This window comes from Orcinus orca, chromosome 5, assembly GCF_937001465.1.
Source record: "Orcinus orca chromosome 5, mOrcOrc1.1, whole genome shotgun sequence".
NCBI lineage: Eukaryota > Metazoa > Chordata > Mammalia > Artiodactyla > Delphinidae > Orcinus > Orcinus orca.
In genome coordinates, this window is record NC_064563.1 from 144,894,907 (window position 1) to 144,918,377 (window position 23,471).

At 47.2% G+C, this 23,471-nt stretch overlaps 1 protein-coding gene across 1 annotated transcript in view; it reads left to right on the forward strand.

Annotated features, from left to right (window-relative positions):
* The window catches only part of BACE2 (beta-secretase 2), a 94,212-nt gene that overhangs the window by 46,668 nt on the left and 24,073 nt on the right, over positions 1-23,471 (forward strand). The window contains exons 3-8 of the mRNA XM_004264576.4: positions 4,576-4,792; positions 8,045-8,173; positions 9,551-9,685; positions 11,623-11,724; positions 17,323-17,472; positions 21,409-21,577. Coding sequence (XP_004264624.1) covers positions 4,576-4,792; positions 8,045-8,173; positions 9,551-9,685; positions 11,623-11,724; positions 17,323-17,472; positions 21,409-21,577 — 902 coding nt within the window. The remainder of the gene's footprint in view (positions 1-4,575; positions 4,793-8,044; positions 8,174-9,550; positions 9,686-11,622; positions 11,725-17,322; positions 17,473-21,408; positions 21,578-23,471) is intronic.

A 23,471-nucleotide genomic window follows, 5' to 3' on the forward strand; every position in this document is an offset into this window, starting at 1 on the left:
AGCAGCGCTCTTAATCCCCTCTCCTCGCGCACCAGGAAACAAAGAGGCAAGAAAACGTCTCTTGCCTCTTTGGCAGCTCCAGACTTTTCCCCGGACTCCCTCCCGGCTAGCTGTGGCGCACTGGCCCCCTTCAGGCTGTGTTCACGCCGCCAACCCCAGTCCTCTCCCCGTGATCCAACCGAAGCCCGAGCCTCAGCTCCCAGCCCCGCCCGCCCCAGCGGGTGAGCAGACAAGCCTCTCGGGCTGGTGAGTGCAGGTCCGCACCGATCCTCTGTGCGGGAATCTCTCCACTTTGCCCTCCGCACCCCTGTGGCTGTGCTCTCCTCCACGGCTCCGAAGCTCCCCCCTCCACCACCCGCAGTCTCCACCCGCGAAGGGGCTCCTAGTGTGTGGAAACCTTTCCTCCTTCACGGCTCCCTCCCACTGGTGCAGGTCCCGTCCCTATCCTTTTGTCTCTGTGTTTTGTTTTTTCTTTTGCCCTACCCAGGTACGTGGGGGGTTTCTTGCCTTTGGGGAAGTCTGAGGTCTTCTGCCCGCGTTCAGTAGGTGTTCTGTAGGAGCTGTTCCACGTGTAGATGTATTTCTGATGTATCTGTGGGGAGGAAGGGGATCTCCACGTCTTACTCCTTCACCATCTTGAAGGTACTTGTGGCTATTTAAATTTAAATTAATTAATGTTAAATAAAGAGTCGTTCTGTAGTCAAACTGTCCAGACGGTCCCGGACTTACGATGGTTTGACTGATGATTTTTCACCTTGACCATGGTGCAAAAGCAATGCACGTTCAGTAGAAACTGTACTTTGAATTCTGAATTTTGATCTTCTCCCAAGCTAGCAATATACTGGATGATCCTCTCTTGTGATGCTGGGCAGCGGCAGCCATAGCTCCCTGTCAGCCACACAGTCATGAGGGTGAAGAGCTACACACTGATAACCATGCTGGACGCAGACAACCACTCTGTTTTTCACTTTCAGTATAATATTCAATAACTTACAGGAGATATTCAATATTTTATTATAAAATAGGCTTTGTGTTGGATGGTTTTGCCCAACTGTAGGCTAATATAAGTGTTCTGAGCATGGCTAAGGTAGGCTAGGCTAAGCTAGGGTGTTCAGTAGGTTAGGTATATCAAATGCATTTTCAACTTAATGATAATTTCAACTTACAAGGGTTTATCAGGATGTAACCCCATCGTACGCTGAGGAAGATCTACAGTCACATTTCAGGTGCTCTGTAGCCACCTGTGGCTACTGTATTGGAAGCATAGGTAGAGAATATTTCTGTCATTGCAGACGTTCTATTGGACAGCCCTGGTCCAGAGCACAGAAGAGCTCCATCTTTTAGAAACCTAGAAGGTTCCTCCCCTCCCTGGATCGTTTTAACCAAATCTTACTCAAGACTTGCCTCTTTTCCTGGAGGTTGTTGGACTTCAGAATGAGACAGTTTTGGATATTCAGAAAGAGTATCACTATAGGAACATTTTCTAGAAAAAAATATCTTACGTTTTCTAATAGCAGTCTGTAGATTGAATAAAGGTAGCAAGTGATTAGATAATTATAATAATAGCAGCTGTGTTTGTTGTGTACCTGCTGTGTTCCAGGGTTTTGTTCTAAATGGTTTACAGTATTAACTCTCTTAATATTAACCCCATGAGGTATGGTACTGTACTTGTCCCGACTTTTTAGTTGAGGAAACCGAGGTCCAGAGAAGTTAATTAACTTGACTTAGGGTCCCACATGGCTCCTAAGTGGTTGAAGTACTATTTGACTGCAGGCAGTGTAACTCCAGCTGCCTCTCGTCTCTCTGTAAATGGCACCGAAACATCCAGAATGTTCGCCCATGAGGGAAATAGCAAGCTGGTCAGTACACTGCAGGGGACGTGCTACTTAGATGGTCAGCCTGGTCCATCTTATCAGTAACTGGCAGATTCTAATGAGTTTTCTGTAGTCTGGACAGAGTAAAAATAAAAAAAAAACTTCTCCAAAGGAAGTCATGGTACTATAGAATATTGGGGGAGATAATACTCTTCTAGCTCAGGAGTTGGCAAACTAGGGCTGACAGGCCACATCCAACCTGCTGCCTGTGTTTGTAAATAAAGTTTTATTGGAACACAGACACACGTTTGTTTATCTGTCGTCTGTGGCTGCTTCTTCACTAGCAGAGTGGAGTAGTAACAGAAATCATGTGACCCGCAAAACCTGAACGATTTGTTTTCTGGCCCTTTACAGATAAAGTTTGCCAACCCTGTGCTAGATCACATTCTCTAAGCCTTTCAAAATAATTAGCCTCTTCCATTAGCAGTAGTGTTTTGCAGTCAAATGCTCTACCACCGATCTATACCCCCAGCAGTAGTGCAGTTTTAAACTTATGGAATGACCCCAAATTGTCAAAAGGGACTGACAATTTAGTATTTTAATTGCTTTTCATCCTAAACGTGTGCAGTCCCTGCTGTGTGCCAGGCATCGTCACTGAATTGATGTTGGCACTAAAACTTGGCACTAAAACACCAACCCTCAAGTGCCTGCATTTCAATGACCTGACTACGCGCTTTATATGTGTAACTTCTGATGGGTCCCTTAGAGCTCCATGTGCCCGGGGTGCATCCACACTTACTTTTCGGTCTGTGCCTGCCCTTGTCAGAAGACGTCTGGACATAAAATGTTCACTTAATGCTGCTCTCTTTTTAAGATCATGGTGGAGTTAGCTAAAGTAGCAGAAAATGTTAAAATTAAATATTCTTCGTATTTCATATCCCATTATGAAGTTAGAATAAATTAAGTTTCTCCAAAATGTGTCTGCCAGACATTTTAAAAATAACCTATTTTCCCTGATTATAAAAAGTTATATATGCAGAAAATATGGAAGGATCTAACCACAAGAATGAGAGTTTCCCCTACAAAACCCCACCACCCAGAGGTAGCACTGCTAATGTCGGAATGTATTAAATTTTTTGAAGAAGATTCTGCCACATATACAAATGTTTCTTTTACCTTATTTTTTTACTGTGTCATTGAAAATGTCTTACTCAACAGCATTTTTCAGAGCTATTTAATATTCCATCATATGGATGTACCATAATTTACTAAACTATTTCCTTTTTACTGCACATTTAGGTTGTTTCCAACTGTTTGCTGTTATAAGTAAAACATAATGACTGTCTTTGTTCATGAATCTCTGTTGGCGTCATGGGTGTTTTTCTTAGGATCAGATTCTCAGAAGTACAATTACTGAATTAAAGACTGTTGCCATTTTTAAAGCTTATGAGATGTATCGAAAAAAAGTCATATCATCCCTGACTTAACTTTCTCCCTGACTCCCAAAAAGACCATATAATCCATACAGCAAATTCATATACTCCTATAGCAAACACTTAGTAACATGTATTAATGTTCAGAGATTTCGTATTAAAACAAAATGAAATGAAAACTGCAGACAAACAGGAACACTTTACAAGGATAGATTTGGTGATTTGACACTTCTCTTAGGAATCTGATCATTTTCCTAGGGGAAGCCTGGTTTGAATGCCCAGATATTTGCTCAGAGATGCCCCTTGGGTTCCTGCCTCTAGTCAACAGAGTTTTCAAGCTCAATTAGGTGTAAGAATGACCTCACAGGATTGGACACCCCAGGACCTTGACACCTACTGTTCTCTCTCCAGGCTGCCCCTCCCCAGATAGCCCCATAGCTTGTTGTCTTCAGGCAGGTCTTACCCAAATGTCCTCTTTCAGAGAGGCCTCAGTGACCACCCTCCCCTCACCCTGCTCTCTTCTCTGGGTGACTCATCACTCTATCATCGCCTGGAATTCTAGGGGTTCATTTGTTTACTGCCTGTCTCTGAAATCCCGAGAGCAGGATTTCCATCTCCCCCCCACACACACCCATTGTCCCATCTTGTTCATGTTATTCTGTTTCAGTAACTCTTACCCTTAGGGGTTGTGGGGTTGTCACAGTGACTTGTCATCAGCATCCTCCTTCATGTTTTGATATGAGTATAATCAGCTTGGGGCACAGGGACGACCTTGAGAAGGATCCTGTGACACCAGGAGGTCGTGCGGGCCCTGAGGAGGGACAGCCCTGGCACTGGGGGGGTGTGGCTTGATCTTTATTCATCCCGTTGGCTGTTTGTGTGAATCTGAACCCCAGGCCACAAGCTGGTGGCCCCTCTTTCTGGGCTGCCAGCCCCTCCCTTTGTCACAGAGTAGCAGTGCAGGGTTCCCGCAGAGCCAGAGGGCCAGGCAGCCCACATCCAGTTGCGGTGTCCCAGGCCAATGCACTTAAGTACAACACCTGGCTTATGGGGCAGGACTCGGGCGGAGGGAAGAATTAAATTCGGGGCTACACGTTGACCCCAGCGCTCCCTTACGCGTGGTGCAGAAGACGCCATTACCCAAATGTTAGCGATTATTTTTTATGGGAAACGTCATCTTGTCAGCGTGAGGAGTCTTAATTATGAAGAATTGCTTACGCAGACCTTCTGGGCGTAGGGCCGCTGTCTTTGCAGCCATGATCGCCATGTGGTCAGAACAGGGACAGGTGGACGGGATACAGGACACGCTGCCTCTTCTCTTTTTCCAGGTCCAGCACCTACCGACCCAAGGGCTTTGATGTCACCGTGAAGTACACGCAAGGGAGTTGGACTGGCTTCGTTGGGGAGGACGTTGTCACCATCCCAAAAGGCTTCAACAGTTCTTTTCTGGTCAACATTGCCACCATCTTTGAGTCAGAGAATTTCTTTTTGCCTGGGATTAAATGGAATGGGATACTTGGACTGGCTTATGCTACCCTGGCCAAGGTAAGAATCATGGGTGGATCTAAGGAAATCAAGTGATGGGACAAGATTCTGAAGCCAGACATTGGAGGGGCCAACAGTTGGGTCCAGCTGTCCGAGACAGTCAGTGAGAATCACACGGTTGAAAGATCAGTGTTCGCACAATTAAGGTTATCTCTAAGCATTTTTAAAATCTAAGATGAATGGTGACATTCTTTGAACCTTCCTACAAGGTACAGTCATAGCATCACTTTTTACATTTGCCTTTCGTTTATTTTACTTGTATAGTTGACAGGTGTTAACAGAAGCTGAATCCGTTTGATCATGGTGTTTGTTTAGGGGGTTTTATTTGGGCAGGATTAAGAGTAAGCACATTTATTAAATTCATACATTCACATAAAGACGTGACACTGGAACCTCGGCAGGAAGAGGTGTCCCACCAGGCAGAGAGAGCATCGTGCTGCCTTCCCCTCACTCTGTAGTGGGAGCACAGACAGCCTGCAAGCGCGCCCTGGGGATTGCCAGCCACTGGAATTAGCGATGCAGCGAGGAGAGACGGTGGGACCCTCTCTCTCTTCAGCGTCAGAACCTTCACAAAACAGGGAAAGCCAGGATTGAATGTTCTCCAGTTATCTGTCCTTGATCCCACCCAGAGGAAGTGTGTTCATGAGCAGGATGGGTGAGGTGGGCTGGGAAATGTCCACCCGGAAGGGATGCCAGGGGCAGGCGGATCCGACACCCGTGCGTCCCCGGGGCTCCGGGAGACCAGGGCAGGTTAGCATACACTTGAGGAGAGGTTGCTCCTCCTGGCCTGTAAACGGGCACCCCGGCGCGGCCTCTCCTTGATCAGAGTTAGGCTTCGAGCCGGAGCTAAGTGTGGAACAAAGAATCGTGGGTGCAGAAAGGCCTGTTTTCTCTCCATAAGGACATTTGTTCCAGCTCAGGTTTACGAGCAAGCGATGCAGGGCAGCGATGTGAGGGGGTGGAGATGGGCCAGTAGGCGGGGGCCGTTTCCCAACACTGTGGCTTCTCAAGGACAAAAAGTAGCCCGTGAAGCCCTACTGAGACCACTGCAAGGTGTCTGAGACCTCCCCACAAGGCAGACTTCATAGGCCCCTGTTATCCCCATTTTAGAGATGTGTGGACTGAGGGTCAGAGAGGTTTACCCCTTGCCTAGGGCTGTCAGAGCACAGAGCCCCCTCTACGGAGCCCAGATGGCTTCTGGAGCCGTTTCTTTAGCTCAGCACTGTAGGAAATGCTTAACATGAGTTCCCAAACTTGTAGCAACTTATATTCCTCAATACCTTTCACAGACGATGTGACCTCAGGCAAAATGTTTCATCTTCCTGTGACTCTGAAAATAAAAGATGTATGATCGATTTGATGCTGGTTATTTAGAGGATGGTAGCATAAAGCTAAATTATCTGGAATTAATAATATGTCAAACTTCCTTGAGAATAGACTGCTTTGGGGTTCTTTTGGGTGTCCAGACTCCCCACATGACTTTTTATCTTTTCACCTATGAAATTCCAAGATTGCCAACAATTGTCTTCACTTCCCTAGGTTTGGGGAGACAGTAACAGGATTTGTAGGAAGTGGAGCACGGCTAGAAACAGGACTGGCAGGGCGGTCTGGGTTGGCGGCCCAAAGGTGTTTCTGAAATAGGTTCCCCGAGCACCCAGTGGGGTCACAGTGTGTGGTGGCCCCCCGCTGATGCCAGTTGCTTCTCATCGAGGATGTGGTCAGAACCACCTGTGGGGTCTCTCCCACTACAGTTGCCTGCATCCACCAGCATCCCTGCTGAATCAGGTTCTCTTGGGCTGGTCCTGGGCAGCTGTGTGCTTTTGAACCTTAAAGGATCCCGAGTCCTACTGAAGAATGACCTGACAGAATAATAATAGATCCTATCCCGTGTGCCAGGCACCATTCCAAGCACTCTGTGTGAACTGACCCATTTAAGCCCCAGAAGGCCCTGGGATGCGACTATGATCCCCATTTTACAGATAAGGAAACAAAGGGACAAGTCACACGGTTAGCAGGTGGGCGGTGGAGCCAGGATTCAATTCCGGGCAGTGTTTTATCTCATTGCGTCTCAAGAAGGTGGACGCTGACTGGGTCATCACCAGACCCAGCCCGTTTCAAAAGGGGGCTTTGTCTCATTCCTTGACCCAAACACAAAGTATTTAGACAAGGTTACATATAGAGATGGTACTGAATTCTGCAGGAGAGTCCACAGCGGCTGGGAAAGAGGCAGACAGGAGGCCAAACACAAATGAACTAAAGAAATGGGAAGGTTTCTGTCTGTCCGGTAACACTCCTCTCACTCCCTCTAGAATTAGAGTTTCAGTTCTTACAGATTATAAAGAATCCTTCCTTATATGAACCGTAGAAGCTCAGAAGATGCCAAGAGCATCTTTGCTGCTACAGTTGTTTTCATCAAGAACCAACCATTCGTAGTAACCAACTCTAATCTCCCTCCCAGTTGTCAAAGCCAAAATCGAAACATAGGTCTATGACCTTCCTTCCTGACCACCAGCACCTGTGACCCACCCCCAGCTAAGACCTGCTCACAGACCATCCCTCCTTTTCAGTCCTGGAGAAATACAGCTGGTCTCTGAAGGTGTGGTTACATGTAACAGAAGCACAGAGGACATTATTGACATACGGCAATGGGGGATAACGAGCTTTTAAACTGCAGGAGAATAGAATCGTTCCTTTCCCGGTTGCCAGAGTTCAGTAGACAGCCGGCAGAGCTAAGCCGCCTCCCAGGGTCCGGGATCTGGGATGTGACCTGTCCTCATGATTCAGGCACCTGTCATTTGCATGATGGACGACTACAGCTGAAACGGGTGAATAAAAACTTTTTCTGAAGCTGTAAAGGCAGCTCCTGGAGACACTGTTCTCTCCTTACTCTGAACTGTCTAAGATTAGAATCCACCACCTACCTGGGTAACCCACTTCCACATCTTCTCACGCCTGCCTCACAAGGCAGTCAGGATGGTAAATGGGGCAGCCTCTTAACAGCTTCCGGAAATACTATCTTATTTTTCCAACAGAGCCGCCATCCCAAAAGGAAAAATACCAAGTCTTAGGGAGTTCTGTTGGAGGTTTCTGAATCAGTGTACTTAATCATAAGCTCATTTATTCCTTAGCCTTGAAAATATTAAATATAAAGAAATGCCATGTTGTATACCATGCCTGGTGCCTGCGTGGGGTCACTCCTTGTCTACACTGCGAGTCCTGAAGCAGCTGTGCTCTTTCCCAACCCTCCCGCAGCCATCAAGTTCTCTGGAGACATTCTTTGATTCCCTCGTGGCACAAGCGAAGATCCCCAATGTTTTCTCCATGCAGATGTGTGGGGCTGGATTGCCAGTCGCTGGATCTGGTACCAACGGAGGTAGTCTTGTGGGTATCTTTTCATTTTAAAGGGGGAACATCAGAGATCAGTGGGGCTGCTCTTTCTGCTTTATTAAGACCCTGATAGAAATATTAGACATGTAGGCATACATAGGTACTGTCTGGTATGAATAATCCTTGTTTGAGAGCCCTTAAAAATGGATAAAACTAGCTCTTATTTTTATCTTTCCTAATCATCCTGCCAGCTCATAAGATGATTCTCATTGCTTCCCCAAATTCCTTTATTTTTTTTTATTCCCATACCTTTTTTTTTTTTTTTCCAATTGGGGTATAGTTGTCTTGCACTGTTGAGTTAGTAAGATTCCTTTAAAGCTTTTTAAAAAAAAAATGTTTGTTTGGAAGGTAACTGTTCTGATTGGGTGTGGTAGGGGCACATGAGGACCAGTGGGGTGGGGTGGCAGGTGGGCCTTACTCTGGGGAGGGGAATCAACGGGAGAGGACTGATTTCATAAATTTGGTGGGGAGATGGGGAAAACTGTACATCCTTTCTCTCGCTCTGAACACACGCACACACGCACACACACACACAGACCCACACATATACACATACATATACACACATGCACACACATACACAGCTATACAAACATACACATACATACTTACATACACACACTTATATACACAGCACACACATAGTGAAGCAGAATCAACGCTGTGAACATGCCATAACCCAAGTGTCCCTTTGATGGGCCCTGCACCCAGACATCTAAAGTGGGAGGTGATGGGGAGAATGTCCATGAAGGGGCCCCCTCAGGGTGGGCGATGTTGACCCCTTTGCTCTCCAGCTATGAGAAGCAGGCTCATCTACTTTGATTGCTAACAATACACCTGCTCTCAGCACCTTTTTTATCACCTTTTCAGGGGAGCGGGTAGCCTGGATTTGTGGGATGATGCTATACAGATGTGCAAATGAAGTTTTGGTTAGGGGAGCTCTTTTGTTCTGCTTTCCATGCAAATGTGCGGGGCGGGAAGTCATCCTCTGTCTTCTGAGGAACTAAATTTTTGTCAGTCTGTATGGTTTACAATTTGATTGCATTTCTTTGCCAGTGGCCGGGATCGGGGGCCGGAGGGGTGGGGATCTCAGTATCATGGAGCTGGAACTGTATGTACTAACTTTAGATGAGGGAAACCATCAAAGCATCCTGATTAGACTAGGGTACAAAAGTCTTTGATCTTTGGACACATGGCCCCAGAATGTTCCCTGTTTAATTTTCAGGTGTATGTATTTATTTATAACATCCCAATAACTTGAAAGTCATAATTCTAGTGAAGTTTTGCCTTATAACAACATGCTTCTCTGTGTAACTTGTTACATGCCTGTATATTTTTTTCTCTTACACCTGTAAATATCTTCCATCCCAGGTCCTGGGTGGAATTGAACCAACCTTGTACAAAGGAGACATCTGGTATACCCCTATTAAGGAGGAGTGGTATTACCAGATAGAAATTCTGAAATTGGAAATCGGAGGTCAGAGCCTTAACCTGGACTGCAGAGAGGTATTTCCGCTCTGTGTCTACCTGTCTGTGTGTGCCTGGGTCACTTAAATATTACAGCTGGGACCTGAATGTGAACTCAGAGGGTACATTACATTGCGAGATAAATCAAAAGTTCATGACGTTAAAAGTTACAGGGCCTTTTTGTAGATGATTTTATACCAATGATCCCCCCAAAAAACATTGCTTCCTTTCAACTGCTTCTCTTAATAGAGAGGAATTAGCCTGAAATGGTGAGTGAAGAGAACTGTCTAGAACCATATCATCTTGGCCTGATGGTCCCTGATCTCGGTTCAGGACAACGAGAAGTAAGCAGGGTTTTATCAGTGTAAAGTGGGACTAAAAGATAAGCAAAATGAAACCAAAAGTAAATCAGCTTTATCCTCCATTCACAGCTAACCCCCCTTCCCCCCCAGTATACAGTTCTCACTCGAAGAAACATGTGCTCTAAAGATGTGCATGGCTTTTGATGGTGCCCAAAGGAGGCACATGTGCAGAGCTGGGAAACCACATCTCCCGTTAACCTCGTTCACACCCTCTCGCTGCAGTTTGGCTTGTTTGTGGCACATAATGACGTGATTATGAGGATCTGAGGGAGACCTGGTCCTCTACAATATTTTCAGAATGGTTTACAAAAACCACCAGCATTTCATCAGCATTCCTTGTACTCTTACCTGTCATCACTGCCTTTCAGTTTAACCATCATATTGTATCATAAGTTCTCATATACACAGATGCCTCTGAAAAAACAAGTCAAAGCTTGATAAAGGGATGGTCCATTCCATTGGGGTGGTGTTTCAGTCCTAAGTCCACAAATCTGTGTATTGTCAAGAGGCATTTACTTGCCATTGAAGAGTCCAGTGATAGAATCAGGTGGGAGGGCCTAAAAGAAAGCACCGACTCCGCGCGTGTGTGTGTGCGTGTGTGTGTGTGAGTGTGTGTTGGAGAGTGTAAGCATGTATTTGGAGGTTTGATTCTCATATTCCTGGTTCTTTTCTGCCCCCCACAATTAGCCAAGCTTGCCACACAGAGCAAACAACAAAACCCAGAACGTCCCACCACCCAGCATTTCAGTGTGCGAGCTTTTCTTACACATACAAGCGCGAACAAACTAGATTATATTTCAATTAACTTTGTTTCTAAACTGAAATTCGTTTTACATTTGAAAAACTATGAGTCAGTTGCTGTATTTCAATTTCTCAAAATTCTTCACTCCTCCCACCTGCTACCTAAACAAATCCTTATTTCCTTTTGACCTGCTTGGTGTACTTGGTCATACGACTCATGGATTTGCCATAGAAGCAGGAGGATTAAATTGCCCACGACTCATTCCATTCCTGGGTAGCCTTGCTCATACAGTTATGTCCCTAGAGGTTGGGTGACTACTCTGGTCTTGGCCCACTGACCTCCATTCTTCCCACTCGGCCACATAAAGAATGACAGAGGCGGGGTCAGGGCTGGGAATGCCTCTGTGTGTGTGAGATTCTCTTGCTGAAGGTGGCTTTGGTTCCATTCTAAATGCAAATATGGGATATCTATGGAAAAACTGTCCTTCCCCCTCCTTCTCCACTAGCAGGGTAATAGAGAGTTGAGTTTTCATGATTTGTATAAATGACATTTAATGTATCATTTCAACCTCTGAAGACAAATGGGTCTTCCCTCTTTGGAGGATCCCTGACGGAATCTGGCCACACTGATTTCGGTCAATGTCACTGCCCTTTCCTGGCCTCGGTTTCTTTATCTATAATGAGAACATTGGGCAAGGAAGTTCTCGGTTCCCAAGTTCTGAGAAGATGAAATGAATTGTAGCCACCAAGGAGGTACCGTGACTGCCGAACGTGTGTATCACAGATCCACGGTGACGGCGGGCTGGAGCCGTGCCCTGATGTGGGTGTCCTGTCGCTCACGTGCCTTCTCCCCACCCCCTCTCCCCGTTCTAGTATAACGCGGACAAGGCCATCGTGGACAGTGGCACCACACTGCTGCGCCTGCCCCAGAAGGTGTTTGATGCCGTGGTCGAGGCAGTGGCCCGCACGTCTCTGGTGAGTCCCCAGGATGAATCTCAGAGGTCACACCAGGTCATGACCGCATACTGGGGAATACCGCCACGTAGTCTAACGGTCTCTGTCTGAGGATTTTGAGGTGTTTTTATTTTAATGATTACTTATTAAGTTCACAGTCTTATTCTTTGATATTAACCAGCAAAGAATTCCTTCACTTTAACCTCAGAGGACTTGGATCTGAAGGTGTAGTGCTTTTTACTATTTCAAATAACATTGTAGTTAGCACAGTACTTTTTTAATCTCAGGGGGAAAAGAACCACTTGGTAATATACTATAGTAAAGTAAGTAGTAAACCAGGAATATGTTTGTAGCCTTTAAAACAAACCAAAAATTGTACTCCTTTTTTGGCCTTCATCCAAGCTATGCTGGGATTGTAATTCCTACTTCTGTAAAAGAATGAGATTCACAGAAGACAAAGGGTAATCCACCAATGTAATAATTCTTTTATGGCCGTGCTTTGAAATACAATTAAAATCATGGTCAAGGACAACATGCCTTTTGAGGGCCTGGTTAACGGTATTCCCAATGTGACCCCAACTTTCCAGTTAGTTCAAGGCAACAGGATAGACCACAGGGCATTAAGTGGGAGGACCGCAGCCTTAAAGGGCGGATGGAATTGAATTTCATCTATAGCTTCTGCCACTTATTAGCTGAGTGCCGGGAGAGGGCTCTTGTGCCCCTTGAGAGTCTCCGTGTTCTTGTCGTGGGGCTGTGACGAGGGTCGGGCATAAAAGCCTGGCACCATGTGCTTGGTCAAGAAGAGCTTCTATTTCATGTCCAAACCACAGTGCTACTACTGTTTGTCTCAACACAAGATAAACGTTTCTCTCGACTTCATGGGTGTCTTCGTAAGCATCTGTTCACGCAGGGCCACCCTGGCAAAGTGACCAAAAATGAGCGTTTCCTACACAAAGTCTTTCTATTGGCACTGACCCCAGTTGGGGCTGACAGTCCCACAACTCCACCGGGCTGGCCAAATCCAAAGACTGATGGATAGGAGATGCACAGCAGTTGCTCTGTTACAGGTGACAGCAGGACAGGGGAAGGAAGAGCAGGGTTTTGCTTGTCCTGGACCCAAACTTGAAAAGTCTGAATGTGCTGTCGGAAGGACAGCAGGCAAGTCAAAAGAATGCAGATGGGAAAAAGCAGGAAGAAACAACACCGAGGTCCTTTGTGAGCTGAAAGATCAAGGGAGCAGCGGACTGCCTTTTTTGTCCACTGAGTGTCTAATATCTGCTGAATCAGAAAAAACTGGCAGGTCACATTCTTAGTGCTTTAAATTTAGAAAACTGGCTGAAAACCAGACTGCTGGAAATGCAGGGCAATATGCTGCCTTCTTCAGAGTAAAACTGGCCTCAGTGAAATTAACATGAGCACCCTCAGATTTGCTATTCTGAGCTAGGAGTGTTTTACAGCCGTCCCAAGGACGTTCTGGCAACATCAGCGTATGACTCCAACAAGCCCGTGACCAGCCTGGGTCTCTGCAGAGTCCGTGACTTTGGCGGGGACCAGCAGGACTGTGGCAGAGGGGCGCTAGCACCCCTGAGGTCAGCACAGCACGTGTTCCGCAGTGCCTGACTGTAATTAAAGCACGAGAAGGAATGAGAGTACAAAATTTGTCTGCCTGGTCTAAAATTATCCTCTGATTTCATGCCTCCATCAGGAGGGAGAGGCCTGGAGAGGATGTTTGTCTGGAGCAGGGAAAGCTCAGCGAGGGTGGGAGCTGTCTCTGTCTCATGGTGTGCGGACCAGAGACGTGCGCGTTCTCTCTCTCTGCCAGGTTCATCTCAGCTGGCTCTCTTGGCTTGGGTTTTCTTTCTTAGTTAAGGAGAGGACCGGCTTTGAAGAGTTAAACACCATACACATGCCGGGCTCTGTCTCTGGGCCTAGAGTCTTCAGATGGCATTTTAGAAATGAATGGTTTGTAGGTCCGTAGTTCTTTTTAATTATTGAAGTATAGTTAATTTGCAATGTTGTGTTACTTTCAGATGTACAGCAAAGTGATCCAGTTATACATATATATGTATTCTTTTTCAGATTCTTTTCCGTTATAGGTTATTGCACGATATTGAATCTAGCTCCCTGTGCTCTATGTAGGTCTGTAGTTTTAAATGAGCCTGGTGGGGAGTTCTGTGTGTGGCGGGGACCTGGGCTTCCTTCCTGCCCAGCTGTGGCCCCCTCGTCAGCTCAGGCACGGTGCTTCTCCCTCTGTAAGACCCAGAAGTAGGAAGACACCTCCTGTAAATTGACTTCTGACTTTCAACTCTATGATCTGAGTGTCCAAACTCTCCCCCGGGACACAAGGCTTGTCCCCCAGGGAGGCTTTCCAGACTTGTAAGCACCTCTTTGGAGGCAGACGGTCCCCCTTCCAGTCCCGAGCTGTGCCTCTTAGGCAAGTTACTTGGCCCCTCTGAGCCTCATTGTTCAGCTGGAAATTGGAGCTCTGTGCCCTCTCGTGCAGCCCTAGCCACGCTTCACTTTTCCTGGAATCCAGCAAAATGACTGCGCCACCCCTTCTCAGCTCATCCAGCGAGGGGTCCTTCCCTGTGATACATATTTCAAACTGGCTTCCTTCTCATAAAATGTACAAACCTATGAAGGCCAGCATTAGAGACTTTGCAAATCGGCACTGACAGTTTCAGTGGAGGACCTGTGATGGGTGAAGAGACCGCACGAGCTTCCTCCCGGTTCTCTGCCCCGAGGGCGGCGGCACATGCCTGCGAGGCCCTGAGCAGGCAGCTTTCACTCCGTGTTTGTCCAGGGACACCCAGTTTGCTCACTTTCTATCTTCCTTGACCTCTGCAGCACCCCTGCTCACCTTCCTTACCTGTTCTCTCAGCTTCCGTAACACCCTCCTCCCAGGACCTCTTCTTATGCCTGTGTTCCTCTTCATGGGGGTCTCCTTTGCCGCTCCCTTTCTCAGGGTGGGTCCTACGCCCCTCTCTTCTCCCTGTACCCTCTCCTAAGTGATCCCATCCATGGCCACACCATCACTTCCCACCCATTGGTCACTGACTTTCAAATGCATCTGTCTAGCCCAGGCTGATTCCTTGGAGGTTAGACTCAAAGAACCAGTGACCTACACAAATCCTGCTTGGATGCCTTAATCCCACCCCATGTGCCACAGCACTCAGATCCCTGATAAATGATCTCTGATAAATGCACGATGGTGCACCTAGGTCCTTCCCAGCCTCGTCTCCTACCCCTTCCTGTCCTCAGCGCCAGCCTCCATGGCCATCACGTTGTCTAGTGGGACAGGTTCCATGCCCTGCCTGCTCTCCCCACCACATCTCCCCGACGCCCACCTGCCCCTCAACTCAGCTCATGTGCTTCTTCCTTGGGGACCTTGACAGATACCCCTTCCTCCCAGTCAACACTCTTTTAGCTTCACCCCACATCCCCGTCACATGCCCTCCTAGCTCCACCCCGTCACATGCCCTCCTAGCTCCGCCCCATCACATGCCCTCCAAGCTCTGCCCCGTCACATGCCCTCCTAGCTCCTCCCCCATCACATGCCCTCCTAGCTCCTCCCCCATCACATGCCCTCCTAGCTCCACCCCGTCACATGCCCTCCTAGCTCCTCCCCATCACATGCCCTCCTAGCTCCTCCCCATCACATGTCCTCCTAGGTCCTCCTCCATCACATGTCCTCCTAGCTCCTCCCCCGTCACATGCCCTCCTAGCTCCTCCCCTGTCACATGTCCTCCCCTGTCACATGCCCTCCTAGCTCCTCCCCATCACATGCCCTCCTAGCTCCTCCCTGTCACATGCCCTCCTAGCTCCTCCCCATCACATGCCCTCCTAGCTCCTCCCCATCACATGCCCTCCTAGCTCCTCCCCCATCACATGCCCTCCTAGCTCCTCCCCATCACATGCCCTCCTAGCTCCTCCCCTGTCACGTGTCCTCCTAGCTCCTCCCCATCACATGTCCTCCTAGCTCCTCCCCGTCACATGCCCTCCTAGCTCCTCCCTGTCACATGCCCTCCTAGCTCCTCCCCATCACATGCCCTCCTAGCTCCTCCCCATCACATGCCCTCCTAGCTCCTCCCCATCACATGTCCTCCTAGGTCCTCCTCCGTCACGTGTCCTCCTAGCTCCTCCCCCATCACATGCCCTCCTAGCTCCTCCCCCATCACATGCCCTCCTAGTTGTGCCCTGTCACCTGCCCTCCTAGCTCCTCCCCATCACATGCCCTCCTAGCTCCTCCCCATCACATGTCCTCCTAGGTCCTCCTCCGTCACATGTCCTCCTAGCTCCTCCCCCATCACATGCCCTCCTAGCTCCTCCCCCATCACATGCCCTCCTAGTTGTGCCCTGTCACATGCCCTCCTAGCTCCTCCCCATCACATGTCCTCCTAGCTCCTCCTTGTCACGTGCCCTCCTAGCTCCTCCCCATCACATGCCCTCCTAGCTCCTCCCCATCACATACCATCCTAGCTCCTCCCCCATCACATGCCCTCCTAGCTCCGCCCTGTCACATGCCCACCTAGCTCCACCCTGTCACATGCCCTCCTAGCTCTGCCCCATCACATGCTCCTCTAGTTCTGACCTGAGCAGTGCAGTGTGCTGGGTGTGTTAAAAGAGACACATCCAACATAGTCCTTCCCTCAGGGAGCTGGCAGGAACAGGGCAGGCCTGCTCTGGAAACTTCACTGGGCCTGCTGAGAAGGCACGGAAGTAATTTGTAATTAACTTGCAGATTCAGCAGTTAGTGGATAAGCATGGTTGGCATTGCCCTTCTGGTCCCCGGATGAGAGGCACAGGTGAACAAACATTCTGCATTCTTGGCCATTCATTTTTTTACCCACAAACATTCCCTGAGTCTTTCCTGTGGGCCAGGTGTTAAGGCTATGAGGAGGAGTTGGGGGAGCAGACAGCACACCTGTGTCGTTAGAAGAATCAGATTCTAGTGCAAGAAACAGAAGTTAACCAATCACACCAATAAATTTAAAATTAAAACTGCTACAAGGAGGAGAGATATATGGTGGAGTACCAGCACTGTGGGGGCCAGTCAAGGAGGGCTTCCTGGACAAGCTGGCATTGGAGGTGAGATCTGGGGGAGGAGAAAGATGTTCCAAAAGAGCAGAGAGCCCCCGCAGGGCTCTGCACCAGTAGGAAGCTTACTGGGCTCAGGGAATTTATAGGGAACTTGATGCCCAAAAGGGCCTTGAGCACCACATTTAAGATCTGGTCTGTCTTCTAAAGAGTATTGCCTACTGCAGTGTGACCTTGGGTGAGTTATTTCACTTCTCTGAGCATTGGTTTCCTCATCTGTAAAGTGGAGGGGATGATGTTACTGCCCTGATGCGGGTGTTTGAGAATTAAAGTACTTCGTGCTGCGAAGTGCTCCTAGCAGTGCCTAATACCAGTAAGTTTTCCACATGCCTCGGTAATTTTAATAATTGTGATTTTGTCATCACCATCACTCTTCCAGAGGACGGATGTCTTGCTTTACATCCAAATTAAGCAGCGTTTATCGCCATGGGCATCTGGCAAGGTGATGAGGAGAGCTGAGAGCTGCTTCCTGTTGTCGTGCCAGACTCGTCATTGTTTGTCGTGTGACCTTGTTTTGTCTAGATTCCAGAATTCTCTGATGGTTTCTGGACGGGGTCCCAGCTGGCATGCTGGACAAATTCTGAAACACCTTGGTCTTACTTCCCTAAAATCTCCATCTACCTGAGAGATGAGAACTCCAGCAGATCATTCCGCATAACTATCCTGCCTCAGGTATGAACTTGGACTGTGTTTTCTCTTTTTAACACGGAACGTGCAAAAGTAAAGCACTTCATGCATAATGAGTGCATTTCAATATCACACCTGTATTAGGCAGCAATTACCATGATAGTGCTGCGTAACAAACAACCACAAAATCCAGCGGCTTTAATCAGCGAGCTTCTATTTCTGCTCGTGAGTCTGGGCAGGTCTGCTGGTCTCGTCTGGCTTGCTCACATGGTCTCTAGTCAGCTGGTGGTTGGCCAGGGATAGGTTGGCCTTGGCTTAGAATGATCTCCGACGGCCACACTTGCATATCTGGTGGCTCGACTGGTGGAGGGGTGGGGCCATTGTCTCTCACCACCCAGCAGCTGCTTCAGACAGTGGCAGCAGGATTCTGTGAGAGAGAAAAGAAACCTGCAGGTGCTCCTGAAGTCGAGGCCCTGGGACTGGCCACCACCTCTTGCACAATGTTTCCCAAACCAGGCCAGGGGCAGCCCGGGTAACCGGGGTGGGGACGTAGACACTACCTCCCAATGGGAAGAGCTGCAAGGTCACATCACAAGGGTGTGGCTACAGGGAAAGTTAAGAATTGAGGCCATTTTTGCAGAATCTACCACAACATCAATATATGTTTACTTCTGATTTATTTATGAGTAGAGACTAACACCGGATGCTCAGAGATGGAAACAGCAGTTTTTCCATACTCAGTAAATCGTTGATTCCTCCTTTATCCTAAGCATCTTGTTACATAGACCAAGTTCCGTCTTCCCCCGTCATGTGTCTCACCTCTTCCTCCCCCTCTCCATCCCCAGAGCCCTCACTCACATCCCCTCTCACTGCCACCTCAGGACCCTCCACACACCCCCACCCTCTGCTCCTTCTAAAACTATCGCCAGATTCATCTTGCTAAGCCACAGCTCTCCACCCCACTACTACAGTCCTGGAGGCCTCATTCGCCAGTGTGGCTTTCCATGACCTCACGGGACCCGTGCTGACTCCCCAGCGTATTTCCTGCTGCGCCCTTGACCCTCCACTCTTGGTGGCTCTCCTCCAGCACCGGGTGCCCGCTGCCGTCTCCTCGCCTTTGCTTCCGCCAACCCCCCTGCCTGAAATGCCCCCGCCTCCCCACTCCATCTGTGTATCCACATTCTTCCCATCCTTTAAGACCCAGTGCAAACAACCCCTCTTTGTTGAACCTCTGCTGAGCAGAATGACCCATTCGTGAGCTTTGCCCTTCAAACTCATAATGCATGTTTTCTAGTCTCCACTCATCTGGCCCGGAATCATATCTTCAGGGTAGAGTTTATGCCCTTGGCTTTTTCATTTGACTTCTTTTTTCTCTAATCGCACACACACTTATATTTCTTCCCCCATTAAATTCTTAATTCCTTGAAGATGAGAACCATGAGATTTAAAGATCATCCTTCCTTCCCTAGCATTGCCACGTGGTAGAGGGTGGTGCATAATAATAACTGTTTGTTGAATGGACAGATCAATGTGTCTTTGTTGCAGTTTGCTGAATTTGGGATAAAGGAGTGGGACTGGGGGATAGGGAGAGAGGAATAATTTCAGAAGAAAAAAGTAAATGATAATTTGGCTTTTCCCCATTCTCAACTTTATATGGGGGGAAAGTGCATTCCACAAATGGAGAGCTGTAGGGGAAAGGATTGAAAGCTTTATGAGAAATACGGCCCAACAGAGGACACATACGCTGAGAGCTGGAAGCTTGAGTTATATTCTCAGTACTGCCCTTGACTCACACTATAACTTTGAACAAATCACTTAGCCCTTTCTGTGTCAGTCTCTTTAACTATAAAAAAGAAATAATAATACTTGCCAAAGACGTTTTCAGAAGAGTGCAGTATCCTTGGATGGACAGCACTGCATAGAGTGATGTTAGAATGATATGTTTTCAGCATCCTTAAAATAATGTGCTCTCTGTGATTAAATTTTGGTCAGCCCAACAGCAAAATGTGGACATTATTTCATCAAGGCGATTTGTAACTAAAGTTGAAACCCAGCTTGAGGACAAAGGTGAATGTGAACTGGAAAATAAATGGCATGTGGGTGAGTCGACAGTCAGGGACTCATAAGAAGTAGGAGGAAAGCAGGCATTCATGGGGAAAATCTATAATTATGTCCAGGGCAGGCAGAGCTGAAGGTCTGCTGGGGACCGCCAGCCATTTTTAGGGCTGAGCACTGGGGAGCGTGAAGATATAATGAGGGATGTTTGGAAGTATTGCATTTAATTTGCATAACTCTGGATAAGAATTCAGTTTTATTCTCACTTAGAAGACTGTAGATATCTTTTGTCTAATTTTGACATTGTCCACATTTTCACTTTTTAAAAATCTGCTTTCCCGTGTTTTCCTCATTTCTTATTCACCATCCCAATCCCGTTTGCTCTCCATTGCCTTGTTGAGAAAGGATGGCAGTTAGGAACCATGACCCGATGAGAACCTCACAAGCACACGCCTGGGAACAGCACTGGGGGTCCCCTCCTAACACCCCAGCTCTGCCCAGCTGAAGCCCTTCCTAACATTCAGGCCAATCATCAAGGCTCCTTGTCACCAAAGTTTTAGAGTGAGGCCCCTGCCCAGGACCGTTCAGGCATCAGCAACAGTAGATGGGCAATTGATTGCTAGTGCAGAAGAGTCATGCCAAAAAACACTGTGTCCATCCCCAACCTATTTTCCAGAAACACATGGGCTGAATCCTATTCGGCCTGTCTAAAAAGGCAGCCCCCAAGCCCATCCCACAGGCAAATTCTGATTTTTTTTTCATACAATCCTAAAAACGTAAATAGTTTCAGTCTAAATACCACCGGTTTGTCTATTTGTGCTATTTTAGTTAGAAGGCAGGCATGTTATTCTGAGACCCAGCAATACTGGCGCTTTCCCAACATGTTACAGAATTTACAGTCTGGAATTTTTATTGGAAGTCAACTGGCACACACACAGAAAGGACAGAGGGAAAGATACAAATTCAGTTTGTATCATGTTTGTATCGGTGTCATCATTTGCATTTTATTTGGTGATTTGGGGGGGTTTTAGTATGGAATTAGTTCATTCAAAGGTAGGAGTGTGTGTGTGTGTGTGTGTGTGTGTGTGTGTGTGTTTGTATGTTCTAGGACCTGCTTACAGAGCCCTAAATGGAAGCGTTTTGGTGGTAGCCAAGTGTATCGGCCATCTTTTCTTAAGTTACGTTGACCCTCAGGAGAAGTTGTCTGTTTCATCACACTGCTCAAGCTCATTCATTTAATACCCATCTGCTGAGGCCCTACTGTGTGCCCGGCATATACCAGATGCCTAAGTGCCAAGACTATGTGAAGAATAGGATGATTCCTTGCCGTGAAGAAGGGTTTACAGACAGACACCAGTCAGTGCAGGGCTCTAACTGCTGGACTCACCACCTGCACGTGGCAGCCGCTTGATGCCCAGCAGGTTATGACTCTGGGAACAATCCTGGCGTGTCCTTGCTCACCTTCATGCCTTGAGACCCCTTTCCCTCCGGTCCTCCCTGCACGGGGCAAGTGCGCTGATGTGCATCTTCCTCACGCGTCAGTTCGATCATGTATGTTTTGATCATGCAGGGAGCATGTGCTGTTATTCATCTTTGTATGGCTGTACTGAGGACAGCGTCTAGGCCTTATTAAGTGCTCAGTAAGTGTTGAGCACGTAGACGACAGATGGATGGACGGACAGATAGACGTCTCCTGGATGGGTGTACCTGTGCACAGTCAGAGGTGGTGTGCATGTTCCTATCACTTCAGTAGTGTTTATCACCGGGCACACGGTCCCAGCTCCTGGATGTCAGGGCTGGTAGCATCCTCTCCATCCTCCGTAGCTCCCAGGGCACCTTGGAGAGTCTGAGCACACGGCAGCCTCAACAGCTTGGTGACGTTGCCTGACTCGTGTTTTTTCTTGTTTGCTCTTTCCTCTTCAACAGCTTTACATTCAGCCCATGATGGGGGCTGGCCTGAATTATGAATGTTACCGATTCGGCATTTCACCTTCCACAAACGCGCTGGTGATTGGTGCTACCGTGATGGAGGGCTTCTATGTGGTCTTTGACAGAGCTCGGAAGAGGGTGGGCTTCGCAGCCAGCCCCTGTGCAGGTAAGCGATGCTTGGATTGGACAGGGGGCCCTCACAAGAGCTCCTGATGTCAGATAACTGACTTGGAAGCAGTTCTTGATGATGAATCAGTTGGCATTGAATTCTTTCACTCACGCCTATCTCAGAGATCAAAGTCTTATCCTCAAAGTGTACTGGGCGATTGCGGAGAGGAGTAAGTGAGAATAACCCATGTCAGACTTTTAGTCCAGTGCTTGACACATGGCAAATGTGCACTAAATGTTAGTCATTGCAATTATCTCTCATATTAAACTTAAAACGGCATCTCATACCAGGAATAAAAATACTCTATGGGGCCTTGGGGATGAATTCCAGTTTTTGGACAGTAAAAGCAAAATGAATAAAAAAGAAAATGCATAGATAAGCTGTGTGTATTTTCTTCCTCAAAGATATCCTTGTTATGAAATCAGAGGTAAATGCCTGTCATTGCTATTTCTAGAAATTCTAAAATCGTGAGTGCATTTTTCTCATAGTATTTTTTTGAAGAGTTGCTATGAGGGTGACACAGCAGCATTATTCGGTGAAGTCTAGCTTAAGGATTGGGTGTATCTTCAGAGAAACCAGGAGAGCACAGTAAAGTTGATAGGGTGGTTAAACCCCTTCCACTTGGAAATGTCACAGAGTTAGCAGCTTGCTTGAAATGAAGTGTTCCCGCAGCACACGATTTAGAGGGAGAATCAGGTACTTCTGACCGATAGCCCAAGCTAGCGAAGAGAAAGCAAATCACAGAAGTGGCAGGAGATGCAGTCGCTGGAGCATGTGCACCAGGGCGGAGGCCGAGGGAGATGCCGCGCTCAGGATAGGGTTTCAGAGGACTGAAAATGTCCCAGTACATTGGATTTGGGATCAGGAACAGAAGGGAATCCCCAAGTTGTACTGGTAACATGCTAAGGGGGAGAACAAGAAATGTGAGGTAGAAAAAGAACTGACAACAAAAAGATAAAACAAGAAAATCAAGGGTTGTAGTGAAATACAAGACTGCCATGCAGTGAAGGAAAGAAAATATGGACTTGATGAAGAAAAAAGTCTTAGACATTAGATGTAGTTGTATGACAGGCAGGGATGCTGGCTGACCATGCTGGTAGCCTGTACTCGGACCAGACCTTCACTCTGATCTAAAACCAGCTGGGGGGTTTGGAGGCAAACAGAGGAGGTGAGGGTACACAGGCAAAATGCCAAATGATCACAGCTGATTTATTCAGGAGGTGAGGTTTCAGTCTTATTTCTTACTACCTAAATCGTGGTCTTAAAATAGAGGCCCAGTAAATTCCCACAAAGTAGAATAACAATTTGGAGAACAGAAAAAGAGAAATATTCCATGGAAAAATTAACTATTAGGCCAGTTTCTATTCTATATAAATAAAATCATCTAACCCCAGGTACATATTTGATATCTTGCAATATATCTTCTTAATATCAGTGCAGATTTCTTTGTATTAGTGAAAAGGCTTGGAATCCTTGAGACTTGACATTTTCTTTTTGTCTTAGTCATGAGTAAGTGTTTACCTTTCAGCTGTGTATTAACTCTTTCAACCTGTTAGATATCACTGTTAGAAAGAGAGCTTTCTCTGTAGCATTACCTGGGACTGTACAACCTGGAACACCACTGTATCTCCCAACTGTGACTCTTTCCCTTCTTCTAACCCAGAGGATCTAAGAACTACAGCAATTTCCCCACAGTTTCTGTTCTCTTGTTAAATACCATTAAAGTAGAGGCTATGATGCCAACAGCTGTTATATCATCCACTTTACTTAATACCTCAGAGAGCGTAATCACCGTATGTTTCCCGAGTGAATTACTGTTGCAAATAGTTTAATCTTAAGTGTCTCTAAGCAGACCGTCTCTTGCACTTCATCATGAATTCTTTGTTAGGTG